Below are 13,141 nucleotides of genomic sequence, written 5' to 3' on the forward strand. Positions count from 1 at the left end.
TCTTGCATTCTTTCCAAGAAACTAATTTACATCACATATTCCCTGTTTCTTTATAAACTATTGCTATCTCAAACGAGAACATTGAAACATTGCTGTGTACATCTGTCATCAACAGAAATTTTCCCTGTGCTAATTGGCTGCTCTATTCCTTCTTCCAAGTATTTTGAGATGCACATTTCCTCCCCCCACCACACACAATAGTCAGCTCAGTATCCAAAAATTAGCTTGCTATTTTCTTCCCAAGTGGTTGTACCTCAAAACAGCATGGAAACGAGTTGAACCCAATCATACATACACCTGCCATCCAGGGACAAGCAATCTCCAACAGAGATCAATGGATGGGGATCAGCAGGGTTATATGCAATGGCAAAAGGAACATGAGATAGTGAAGTGAAGTGAAGATACATCTAACCAGACATTATCTAGTCCACAGCTAATCTGCATATAACTTAGTTTAATTTACTGCATCCATTATAGACTGGGCAATAAAGCCATATAGAGGGCATGCAGCATAGCTGCACAGGGGCAATGCCAGAGATCAGAAACTATAGTTCTAAGAAGCCTGTTGAGATACTAGAACTATTTTCTTCGCAGCAGAGATGATGATGGCAGCATTAAAAATTCTGCCGGTTTTGGTAAAAGTGAATAGGGACCTATTTGCTGTATTTGGGGAATCAACAGCAAGGATTAATTTAAAACCATCACTTTAAAGAGGAATGAGAAGTAAATTCTTTAGGCTGGGATATTCTGAAGCATGGAATGCTTTTTCACAGGGAGTGATTGTAACAGACACTATTGCATCTTCCAAAGTTAACTTGGAAGTAGAGGAAGATACAAGACTTTGGCGGGAGAAGGATTAGTTTTAGATTGTTCTTTCAAAGAGACGCCTCCCTCGGTCAAATAACCACATTCTGTGTTGTAAATTTCTATGATTCTAATAACATTGACTAATTTATAAACCAAGGTCAGCAGGAATCAAAACTAAGATATGGATCTGCAGAGGTAATTGGCTAAAGGAAAGGAAGCATGGCGGTTTTAAGGAAGTTAATGAGTGGGACCCCCCCCCCCCCCCCCCCCCTTAATGGGCCCTGCTGAGATCCCTCCTTTTATTAGCATTTATGAATAACAGATTTACAGACTGCATTGCAAGCTCATTAAATTCATAGGAACAAACCCTCCCAGCTGGTTGGGGGGGTGGTTGAGTGAGAGAAGGCTGCAAGGTCGGCATGGAAGACATTGACACTGCGGCTACTTGTATCACTTTGTTGGTTCCCATTTAATATATGATTATAAGCCAACTGTCTCTGCTATTCTGGTTCATTTGGAGTAAAATAATCTTTTTAATGCTGTAATCAATTCAGGTGGACTGGAAGGAAGGCTGCTTGATTTATCATGACTTCTCTGCTACTCTCACATTAGGACTGAATGCTTGAATAGGTGGAGAGTGCCAGATTTCAGTCACAGAAAAATTACTTGCAGCTGAGAAGATGTTGGTTAATCACATCTAGTACAAGGTAATTGGAAATCTATTGAATGGACTTCCTCAGGGACATGCACCACTTTGGGTCTACGCATCAGAATCCAACAAATTATTTAATGGATCTGACCATGGTTCTATTATTATAAATTTTAAAAAACATTTTGGAGCATTGTATGATTATGAGATAGTGGACTATCTGTGATGAATGTTACATAGAGGAATCTAGTTTAGGACAAAGCTGTGCTTATAGTATGGAATTCCTTCGATGAGAAAAGCCGCTCTGTTGGTTGAAAAAATCTTTCAGTCGAGATTTTCCACTGGGTGAGAGTAAAATAGTCATGATTTCTTGAGAGCAGCCAATTCCTATTCTTGGCTTGATGTATTTTCCTTCAAATTTATGGGTGGCACAGTCAGAAAATCCAAGGAATTGGAGACATGGGATGTTGGTTCTTGTCTGAACCAGTAAGGTGATTTTCAACTGTTTCTGTTCTATTTATGCTGGAAACCAAAGCCAGCAGAAAATTCAACAAAACTTGGCTACATATTGGCCACACAAGGCCAACCTACCCACCTGATGTAGGTAGTAACCTGATAGGATCCAATCTGTGTCTCCTGTCAAATCAAAGGGAAACTGGGATGGGTCCTTAAGGGAAATACATTTTCAGGGGAATGGGACGGACTAGATTGCTCTCCAAAGAGCCAGCATGCCTGAATGGGCTGAATAGCTTCCTTCTGTGCTACAATAAGTCTAAGAAAAAAGACCAAATTAGTTATAGTTTATGCATGGTGAACTTGTATCCAGTAGATATTGAAAAAATATCAAAACCCCATTACCTGTAATTTTGATTTGTATTATTGTATCTGCTTCAACAATTACATAGTATCACACTATTACAAAGATCAACATATATTATATAACAAAAAAGTCTAACACCAGGAACTGGATTATAGGAGTCAGACTCACCTCTTTTACTCTTTGTTGTTCACTGTTTAAAAGGAATGTTCCAAACAAACAGCTGTACAGATGGTCAAGAATGGTTACAAGGAAAAACTCATTAAATTCAAAGGCAGTTGGGAACTGAAATAAAAATGATCAGAAATATAATTAAAATTGGCTATTGTAATGCACAGCAAAACAAATCTGTGTCACACTATTATTGCACTATCCTATTGCTGTTCATGTCAGAAGAAGCACACAAACTATTTCAGGCTAAGAAATCTAATAATCATCTCTTCTTTAAAAAAATATTTTCATTCTCCTCCTTTTTCACATTTTTTCCCGGGGAATCGAACCCGGGACCCTGGCGCTGTGAAGCCACAGTGCTATTCACTTGCGCTACCCTGCTGGCCCGAATCACCCACAGTCACCATTAACACACACAGTACCAGCCCCCAGCTCTCCCAACTCCCCCCTCCCCCCCCCAATCCCCCAAATGTTCGATATGATCCAATTGTCGAAAGTGCATAATGAATAACCCCCAACGAACTGTAGAACCCCTCCATCCTTCCCCTCCGTTCAAATTTGGCTCTCGCAAGAGTCAAGAATTCTAGCAGGTCCCCCCACCACGCCAGGGCACAGGGCGGAGAGGTTGATCTCCATCCCAACAGGTCCGCCTTCGAGCGATCAACAAGGCGAAGGCTACAACATCTGCCTCAGCGCCCGTTTCCAACCCCGGCTGGTCCGACACACCAAATATAGCCTCCCAAGGGCCCGGGTCCAGTTTCACGTGCACCACTTTAGAGATTACCCTAAAAACCTGCTTCCAGTTATCCTCCGGCTTTGGACAGGACCAAAACATATGAACGTTTAATAACCATCTTTAATGTTCCTGTGCATGTTCTATGCTTTTAATATTTTGTTCCATTTAGTTGTTTAGTTGGGACATTGCAAGGATTACAACCTCACCAGGCTTTAAAGGAATATTTTGAGAATATAAATGAGTTTCTTCCATCTTTTACGATTACATTGTGGGCTGTAACCTCAGAGCTTCCCAATGTCCGATGCGACGGTGGCACTGCTGACTTACGGGGCTTTCTCTATGCCAAGCCACCAGACCTAACTGCATGCCAACATCTTCATAACTCTTGAAGGAGAGGCGGAACAACGACCCCTGATCCCCACAGAAACACACCCGTCTTCACATGCCAACTCGTCCTGACGAGTGAAGTAGGGTCTCAGCTGTTCAGATGGGGGGGGGGGGGGGGGGGGGTAAATGTGCAGATCTGGGGGCAGCGGGGCAGCTGCAGAGCTGGGGGCAGCGGGACAGGGGCAGAGCTGGGGACAGCGGGGCAGCTGCAGAGCTGGGGGCAGCGGGACAGGGGCAGAGCTGAGGGCAGCGGAACAGGGGCAGAGCTGGGGGCAGCGGGACAGGGGCAGAGCTGAGGGCAGCGGAACAGGGGCAGAGCTGGGGGCAGCGGGACAGGGGCAGAGCTGAGGGCAGCGGGACAGGGGCAGAGCTGAGGGCAGCGGGACAGGGGCAGAGCTGAGGGCAGCGGGACAGGGGCAGAGCTGGGGGCAGCGGGCAGGGGCAGAGCTGGGGGCAGTGGGGTATGTGCAGAGCTGGGGGCATTGGAACAGGTGCAGAGCTGGGGGCAGCGGGACAGGTGCAGAGCTGGGGGCAGCGGGACAGGTGCAGAGCTGGGGGCAGCGGGACAGGTGCAGAGCTGGGGGCAGCGGGACAGGGGCAGAGCTGAGGGCAGCGGGACAGGGGCAGAGCTGAGGGCAGCGGGACAGGGGCAGAGCTGGGGGCAGTGGGGTATGTGCAGAGCTAGGGGCAGCGGGACAGGGGCAGAGCTGAGGGCAGCGGGACAGGGGCAGAGCTGGGGGCAGTGGGATAGGTGCAGAGCTGGGGGCAGTGGGATAGGTGCAGAGCTGGGGGCAGTGGGATAGGTGCAGAGCTGGGGGCAGTGGGATAGGTGCAGAGCTGGGGGCAGTGGGATAGGTGCAGAGCTGGGGGCAGTGGGATAGGTGCAGAGCTGGGGGCAGTGGGGTATGTGCAGAGCTGGGGGCAGTGGGGTAGGTGCAGAGCTGGGGGCAATGGGGTATGTGCAGAGCTGGGGGCAGCGGGACAGGTGCAGAGCTGGGGGCAGCGGGACAGGTGCAGAGCTGGGGGCAGCGGGACAGGGGCAGACCTGGGGGCAGCGGGACAGGGGCAGAGCTGGGACAGTGTGATAGGTGCAGAGCTGGGAGCAGTGGGATAGGTGCAGAGCTGGGGGCAGTGGGGTCGGTGCAGAACTGGGGACAGGGGGATAGGTGCAGAGCTGGGGGCAGCGGGACAGGTGCAGAGCTGGGGGCAGCGGGACAGGTGCAGAGCTGGGGACAGCGGGACAGGTGCAGAGCTGGGGGCAGCGGGACAGGTGCAGAGCTGGGGGCAGCGGGACAGGTGCAGAGCTGGGGGCAGCGGGACAGGTGCAGAGCTGGGGGCAGCGGGACAGGTGCAGAGCTGGGGGCAGCGGGACAGGTGCAGAGCTGGGGGCAGCGGGACAGGTGCAGAGCTGGGGGCAGCGGGACAGGTGCAGAGCTGGGGGCAGCGGGACAGGTGCAGAGCTGGGGGCAGCGGGACAGGTGCAGAGCTGGGGGCAGCGGGACAGGTGCAGAGCTGGGGGCAGCGGGACAGGTGCAGAGCTGGGGGCAGCGGGACAGGTGCAGAGCTGGGGGCAGCGGGACAGGTGCAGAGCTGGGGGCAGCGGGACAGGTGCAGAGCTGGGGGCAGCGGGACAGGTGCAGAGCTGGGGGCAGCGGGACAGGTGCAGAGCTGGGGGCAGCGGGACAGGTGCAGAGCTGGGGGCAGCGGGACAGGTGCAGAGCTGGGGGCAGCGGGACAGGTGCAGAGCTGGGGGCAGCGGGACAGGTGCAGAGCTGGGGGCAGCGGGACAGGTGCAGAGCTGGGGGCAGCGGGACAGGTGCAGAGCTGGGGGCAGCGGGACAGGTGCAGAGCTGGGGGCAGCGGGACAGGTGCAGAGCTGGGGGCAGCGGGACAGGTGCAGAGCTGGGGGCAGCGGGACAGGTGCAGAGCTGGGGGCAGCGGGACAGGTGCAGAGCTGGGGGCAGCGGGACAGGTGCAGAGCTGGGGGCAGCGGGACAGGTGCAGAGCGGGGGGCAAGCGGGACAGGTGCAGAGCTGGGGGCAGCGGGACAGGTGCAGAGCTGGGGGCAGCGGGGACAGGTGCAGAGCTGGGGGCAGCGGGACAGGTGCAGAGCTGGGGGGCAGCGGGGACAGGTGCAGAGCTGGGGGCAGCGGGACAGGTGCAGAGCTGGGGGCAGCGGGACAGGTGCAGAGCTGGGGGCAGCGGGACAGGTGCAGAGCTGGGGGCAGCGGGACAGGTGCAGAGCTGGGGGCAGCGGGACAGGTGCAGAGCTGGGGGCAGCGGGACAGGTGCAGAACTGGGGGCAGCGGGACAGGTGCAGAGCTGGGGGCAGCGGGACAGGTGCAGAGCTGGGGGCAGCGGGACAGGTGCAGAGCTGGGGGCAGCGGGACAGGTGCAGAGCTGGGGCAGCGGGACAGGTGCAGAGCTGGGGGCAGCAGGACAGGTGCAGAGCTGGGGGCAGCGGGACAGGTGCAGAGCTGGGACAGTGGGATAGGTGCAGAGCTGGGGACAGTGGGGTATGTGCAGACCTGGGGGCAGTGGGGTAAGTGCAGAGCTGGGGGCAGTCGGGTAGGGCAGAGCTATCATTTGTTTGACTGTTTAATGCTCCACGATGCTACACTTCTCCAGCTTCCACCCTAAACACATTAAAGAAGCCATCTCCCATGGACAAGCCCTCCGTTACACAGGATCTGCTCAGACGAGGAGGAGCATAACAGACACCTACAGGCACTGAAAGATGCCCTCGTACGAATGGGATATGGCGCTCGACTATGGGCAGCACAGTAGCATTGTGGATAGCACAATTGCTTCACAGCTCCAGGGTCCCAGGTTCGATTCCGGCTTGGGTCACTGTCTGTGCGGTGCCTGCCCATCCTCCCCGTGTGTGCGTGGGTTTCCTCCGGGTGCTCCGGTTTCCTCCCACAGTCCAAAGATGTGCAGGTTAGGTGGATTGGCCATGATAAATTGCCGAGTGTACAAAATTGCTCTTAGTGTTGGGTAGGGTTACTGGGTTATGGGATAGGGTGGAGGTGTTGACCTTGGGTAGGGTGCTCATTCCAAGAGCCGGTGCAGACTCGATGGGCCGAATGGCCTCCTTCGGCACTGTAAATTCTATGAAATTCTATGACTCATCGATCGACAGTTTCAACGTGCCACAGCAAAAAAAAAACGCACCTCAGAAGACAAAAACAGGATACAATCAACAGAGTACCCTTCGTCGTCCAGTACGTCCCTGGAGCAAAGAAACAATGACATCTTCCTTGCAGCCTTTAATACACCATCGATGAAGTCGAACATCTTGCCATGGTCATCCCCACACCCCCACTATTGCCTTCAAACAACCGCGCAACCTCAAACAAACCATTGTTTGCAGCACACTACCCAGCCTTCAGAACAGCGACCACGACACCACATAACCCTGCCATGGCAATCTCTGCAAGACGTGCCAGATCATCGACATGGGTACCACCATTACACGCGAGAACACCCCCCACCAATTACGTGGTACATACTCGTGCGACTCGGCCGACATTGTCCACCTCATACGCTGCAGGAAAGGATGGCACATTGGCAAGACCATGCAGACGCTACGACAACGGATGAACGGACATCGTGCGACAATCGCCAGGAATGTTCCCTTCCAGTCGGGGAATACTTCAGCAGTCAAGGGCATTCTGCCTCTGATCTTCGGGTAAGCTCCAAGGTGGCCTTCAGGACACGCAACAATGCAGAATCGCCGAGCAGAAACTAATAGCCAAGTTCCGCACACATGAGTACGTCCTCAACCGGGACCTTAGATTCATGTCGCATTACATTCACCCCCCCACCATCTGGCCTGGGCTTGTGAAATCCTACCAACTGTCCTGGCTTGAGACAATACACACCTCTTTAACCTGTGATTATCCCTCTCTCCAGTTGCTCCATTTGGACCTATAAACTTAATTATCTGCAAAGACTCGTGTTCAAAGTATCGTCTTACATCTTTGACTTTGTCTATATATGTGTTTGTGGAACCTACCTCTTCATTCACCTGAGGAAGTGGCAGTGCTCCGAAAGCTAGTGATTCGAAACAAACCTATTGGACTTTAACCTGGTGTTGCAAGACTTCTTACTGACCTTTTAAAGAATAGGGTTCTCTTGGGTCCAGCTGCCGATGTTCTCCCCAGCACTGGCAGAGTGTCAATGACTTCTAAGGCTAGAATGATCTCTTGGGATACCAGTGGTGATGGAATGCTCTTGGGCAGGCGCAGGAGACTTAACGCATCAACAGGAGTAATTTGCATCCCGGCCAATGCTGAAAAACATAGTTGTAAGTCGCCAACAGCAGGGCCCAATGCTGCACCCTCACCAAGGCTATGGCATTATAGATGCAATCCATGCTTCCATCAGTGGTTTAGATAGGAAAGGTGGTGAAATGTGTAACCAGGTTAGAGAGGCTTCTGTAAGAGGAAGTAGTCACCATCTGTAAACCATGTTTTTCTTGGCACTAAGATGTCAAAATATACACATTGAGGCTATGGCTGCCAAGGATCTTGTTGGGTACCAGTGGTGATGGAATGCTCTTGGGCAGGCGCAGGAGACTTAACGCATCAACAGGAGTAATTTGCATCCCGGCCAATGCTGAAAAACATAGTTGTAAGTCGCCAACAGCAGGTGCTGCACCCTCACCAAGGCTATGGCAGTATGGGTGATCTTCCCTTAACAGGCACAGTAGTAGCTTGCAGCCAGTCACTATATCGAATCATCGACTGTACACATACTGGTGGAATTTCTTCACATCGAATATGACCGCTAGGTCCTCCTTCTCAATCTGGGCATAATTTTCTTCTGTTTCAGAAAGCACACGAGCCAAAAGCGATAGTGAGTGCCAAATCATTTACCGTTTTGTGGGATAAAACGGCATTTTAGGTGGACCCCTGCATCACAAAACCACTAATATTTCCTCTAAGCTGGCCACGTGTTCTTCTGGTATAGTGTTGATGACTAGCATGTCATCAAAGTAAACCATCACCGTGGGAATTACCTGGAGATTTTCCATCATGCACTGGAAGATAGCGCAGGCTGAAGCAATGCTTAATGGCAGTCCGGCATACTGGAAGAGGCCTTTATGGGTATTGATTGTAGCAAACCTCTGAGACTCTTCATCCAACTCTAGTTGCGGCTAGGTGTGGCTGAGATCCAATTTTGAATCGGTGTGGCCCTCCACCTGCTTGGTGTAAGTCTTCAATTTGGGAATTGGATACTGATTGACCTGGGCAGCTTGATTTATTAGTTTAGAATCCTCACAAATCCTTATGGACCGATCAGGTTTAAGGACAGGGATCATCAGCGACTACTCTGAAAACTGCACTGGCTTGATTATATCCAGCTCTTCCAATCTCTTTAGCTCTGCTTCAATCTTCTGATGCAATGCGTATGCCACTAGTCTGGCTCTGAAGAACTTGGGTGTCGATTCCGACCTGACATACATCTTGGTTTTTATGCTGTTAATCCAGTCCAATTCTTTATGGAAAATGTCTTCATACCTCAAGACATCTTGGAGGAGGCAGTCAGATATTTTGAAGATTTCCACCAGTTGAATCTAAACTTCTGTAACCAGTCTCTTCCCAACAGACTGTAGATCGATGTCATAGAATCATAGAATTTACAGTGCAGAAAAAGGCCATTCAGCCTATCGAGTCTACACCGGCCCTTGGAAAGAGGACTCTACCCAAGCCTGCATCCTATCCCCATAACCCAAGTAACCCCAGCCAACCTTCTTGGACACTAAGGGCAATTTAGCATGGCCAATCCACCTAACCCATATATCTTTGGACTGTGAGAGGAAACTGGAGCACACGGAGGAAACCCATGCAGACACGGGGAGAACGTGCAGACTCCACACAGACAGTGACCCAAGCTGGAATCGAACATGGGACCCTGGAGCTGTGAAGCAACTGTGCTAACTACTGAGGCTACCGTGCTGCCCTACTATATCCTTCTATGACAACCAATGGCAGATTGGCCTTCTACCCGTGTATGTCACTGTGGTTTTGGCAGTTCAGAGGATCTTCAAAATCTCCCCAGTGTATGCCGAACGTTTGGCTGGAGTACTCTTCAAGCTTAAAGGTTATGTTCTTGCACGCAGATATTGGAAGGTCGGCTCACGAACTACAGTTACCGAAGGCCTGGTGTCGACTTTCATTTTAAGGCGTCCTCCATTTACCCTTAAAAATTAATTCAATTGGAGACATTTTATTCAATTGGATTGCATTCAACCGATACATTGCATGCTCTTCCTCAGAGCTCTTCTCCACTCAATGGTGCTAATGATAATTGCTGCTGCTGTTTTGAATTCCATTAACATGTGCCTCACATGTGCCCTCTTCAGCTGCAATGGAAGGGCACAAGCCCCCGAAAGTGGAAGATCTCCTGGGGATGGTCCCGCCCTGCAGCGATATTAGTCCACCTTGGATCCAGTTTAATGGCTCGATTCCCTCCACTCCTTCGGTTCCACACCTGTTCCGAGGACAGTGTTTGGCTTGGAGCTGTGCCTGTTGATTCTACCGCAGACCTCGCAGCCATAAAACCCCTTACTTGGTCACGCTTTGAAGTTCAGTGGCACTTTTTCTGGTGCACTCTGTTGCTTGAGCTATATCAATCGCTTTCTCCAACATTATTGTGGTCCCCGACAGAAGCTTCCTCTAGATATTAAGGTTATTGATCCCACAAACCAGCCAGTCACAGAACACGTCGCTAAACGTGATCCCAAACTCTCAGTGCTCAGCAAGCAGGCGAAGCTGGCTATGAAGGCTAACACAGACTCTTCATGGTCCCTCACTGCAGAGTTAACTTGTAATGTTAGAGGATAATCGAGGGCTTGAGTTGAAATGCTCTTTAACCAATTTCACTTTTGATCAAAGGTCTTTGAGTTGAGTCCCTCCAGGGACATGAGGTTCTGAATGAAATTACACGTTTGGGGCCCACAAACTGTCAGGAGTATCACATTCTGCTTGTCCTCACTTGTGATCTCATTCACGGTAAGGAAGAACTGGAGCTGCTCAACATACTGACTTCATGACTCAAATCTTCGGTCAAATGGGTCTATTTTTCCAATGATGGGCATTTCCACTCATAGGTCAAATGATTCCAACTCTTGGAGATTCTCCTCTTACTCAACTGTTACTTCCTTCCCCCCCTTGATTTATGACGACTGTCGGCTGCGCTCAAAAGGTCTTACCTCGTCGCCAATGTGGCAGCATACAATGGAGGCTTTCGCAGACTACCAGTAACAAACAAAGGAATTTATTGATGAAACACAATGGCAATTATATAACAGGCAGAAAACACTATACAACAGATCTTTACACTTGTCCACACTGATTGGGATCCTGCTCCCAGAATCCCATGCAAACTCCCCATTGGTTGGGGTGCGCGCGCTCCCGTGCAATTGGCCCAGGCCAGTCACGTGATCGTAGAGCCCGCCTTTAAAGGGACCACACTAGCACAAGACTAAAGCGTAATTCAGAGATGTAATCCATGCTTCCATCAGTGGTTTAGATAGGAAAGGTGGTGAAATGTGCAACCAGGTTAGAGAGGCTTCTGTAAGAGGAAGTAGTCACCATCTGTAAACCATGTTTTTCTTGGCACTAAGATGTCAAAATATACACATTGAGGCTATGGCTGCCAAGGATCTTGTTAGCAGATGAATGAAGAGTCTGGAGAGGAACACAGTGCATATGGCTTGCTGATCTCATAATGGCATCTAAAGTTGGTGGGAAAGGATAAGCAGGATGGTGAGGAAGTTGGAGAGGTTAACTCTGAAACGGTGCACAGAGATGGTTGGCAGAACAAAAACAGAATATACTGGATAATCTCAGTACTCCTCCATCACCCTAACACCTCACCCTCTTCTCACGGCACCTTCACATGCAATCGCAGAAGGTGTAGTACCTGCCCCGTTACCAGCTCCCTACCCCAGGGCTAAACACTCTTTTCAGGTGAGGCAGCGCTTCACGTGCACCTCCTTCAATCTGGTTTACTGGATTGTCTGCTCCCAATGTGATTTACTCTACACTGGAGGACTGCGGACTGGGTGACCACTTTGCAGAACATCTTTGGTCCATCTGCAAGCAGGACCCAGATCTTCTTGTTGCTTGCCACTTCAACTCACCGTCCTGTCCACATGTCCACCCTTGGCCAGCTGCAATGTTCCAGTGAAGCCCAGCGTAAACTGGAGGAACAACAACTGGTCTTCAGATGAGGCACGTGACTGCCTTCTGGGCTTAACATAGAGCTCAAGAACTTCCGACTGTGAACTCTCCCCTCCACCCTCACCCAATTTTTATTCCTATCAATCTATTTTCATCTCTTCCATTGATCTGTTTTTCCCTCATTATTATCCCCTCCACCCCACCCCATTTGGGCCATCTGTTCCCTGTTCCTCTTTGACAGACTGCTCACCTTTGTTCTGCTCCTTCGGATCTCAATGTGCCACCATCAACACCCTTCTTAGTTATTATCATTTACATTCCCTTTGTCTTTCTGTCCATGGCATCTTTGTCGGTCCTCCATCCAGCCCCACGGCTCCAAGCTGCCACCCCCCCCCCCCCCCCCCCCCCCCCCCCCCCCGGCCCCACAACAGTATAAATCTGATCCTATTTACAGCTCTCTCTAGATTTGACAAACATTCATCTAGACTCAAAACCTTCGCTCCCTCCTCCCTCCACAGATTCAGTCAGACCTGCCAACTTTGCCCAGTATTTTCTGTTTTTGTTTCAGATTCCAACATCCGCAGTAATTTGCTTTTATCTATGACAGTTATAAAAAAAGGAGTGACTTGAACTTCCGGCGGTGGCCATGGAGTGAGGTGTTGCACATTTGGTGGCTCCTGAATGAGGCGGAATTGTTTGGTCCTTGCTATCCCTTCACGGGGGTGTTTGCCGGCACAAAGTACATGAACAGACAGAGCTAAGAATTCTTTGGGGGGGGGGGGGGGGGGGGAGACATGTTTCAGCCCTACTAAACAAGGAGTGCAACTGTGAAGGGGCAACAGTCAGACCAGAAGATTTTGAGGAGTGTGATAGAAGGAAAGATGGCAGAGAGCTCTGTGGCGTCATTGCCCGCTCAGTTGGTGGAGTTTATGATGGTCAAATTCCAGCAGCAAAGGCAGGAGGCCCCAAAAGGCCTGGCTATGGTGGCTGACCTGATTCAGGCAGCCATTGAGAGAACAGAGCAGAGGTTGGAGACACATGTGCATCGGTTCAAAAATTGGAATAGTTAGTGACAGACCATGAGGGTTTGTTGGCCTCACTGGAGGTAGAGATTACAGACTGGTGGCAAAAGCCAAAGGAGAAAGTGGACAATTTGGAGAATCGGTGGAGGAGGCAGAGTCTCCAAATTGTGGGATTGTCCGAAGACATTGAGGGGACAAAGGACATGAAGTATGTAGCAAACATGCTTGGGAAGCTGGTGGGGGAGGGGGTCTTCGACCAACCGACTGACACCCCCCCACCCCCCAAGCAAGACCGAGCGCACAGATTGCTGAGGTGGAGGCTGAAGGCGGGTGAGCAGCCGAGGGTGATGGTGGTACGAC

General features: G+C 50.7%; 1 protein-coding gene across 3 annotated transcripts in view; it reads right to left on the reverse strand.

Annotated features, from left to right (window-relative positions):
- The window catches only part of mtmr2 (myotubularin related protein 2), a 95,305-nt gene that overhangs the window by 5,610 nt on the left and 76,554 nt on the right, over positions 1-13,141 (reverse strand). For all 3 annotated transcript variants that reach the window (XM_038817761.1, XM_038817759.1, XM_038817760.1), the window contains exon 13: positions 2,445-2,558. In XM_038817761.1, the coding sequence (XP_038673689.1) occupies positions 2,445-2,558 (114 nt within the window). The remainder of the gene's footprint in view (positions 1-2,444; positions 2,559-13,141) is intronic.

Source organism: Scyliorhinus canicula, chromosome 14 (assembly GCF_902713615.1).
Source record: "Scyliorhinus canicula chromosome 14, sScyCan1.1, whole genome shotgun sequence".
NCBI lineage: Eukaryota > Metazoa > Chordata > Chondrichthyes > Carcharhiniformes > Scyliorhinidae > Scyliorhinus > Scyliorhinus canicula.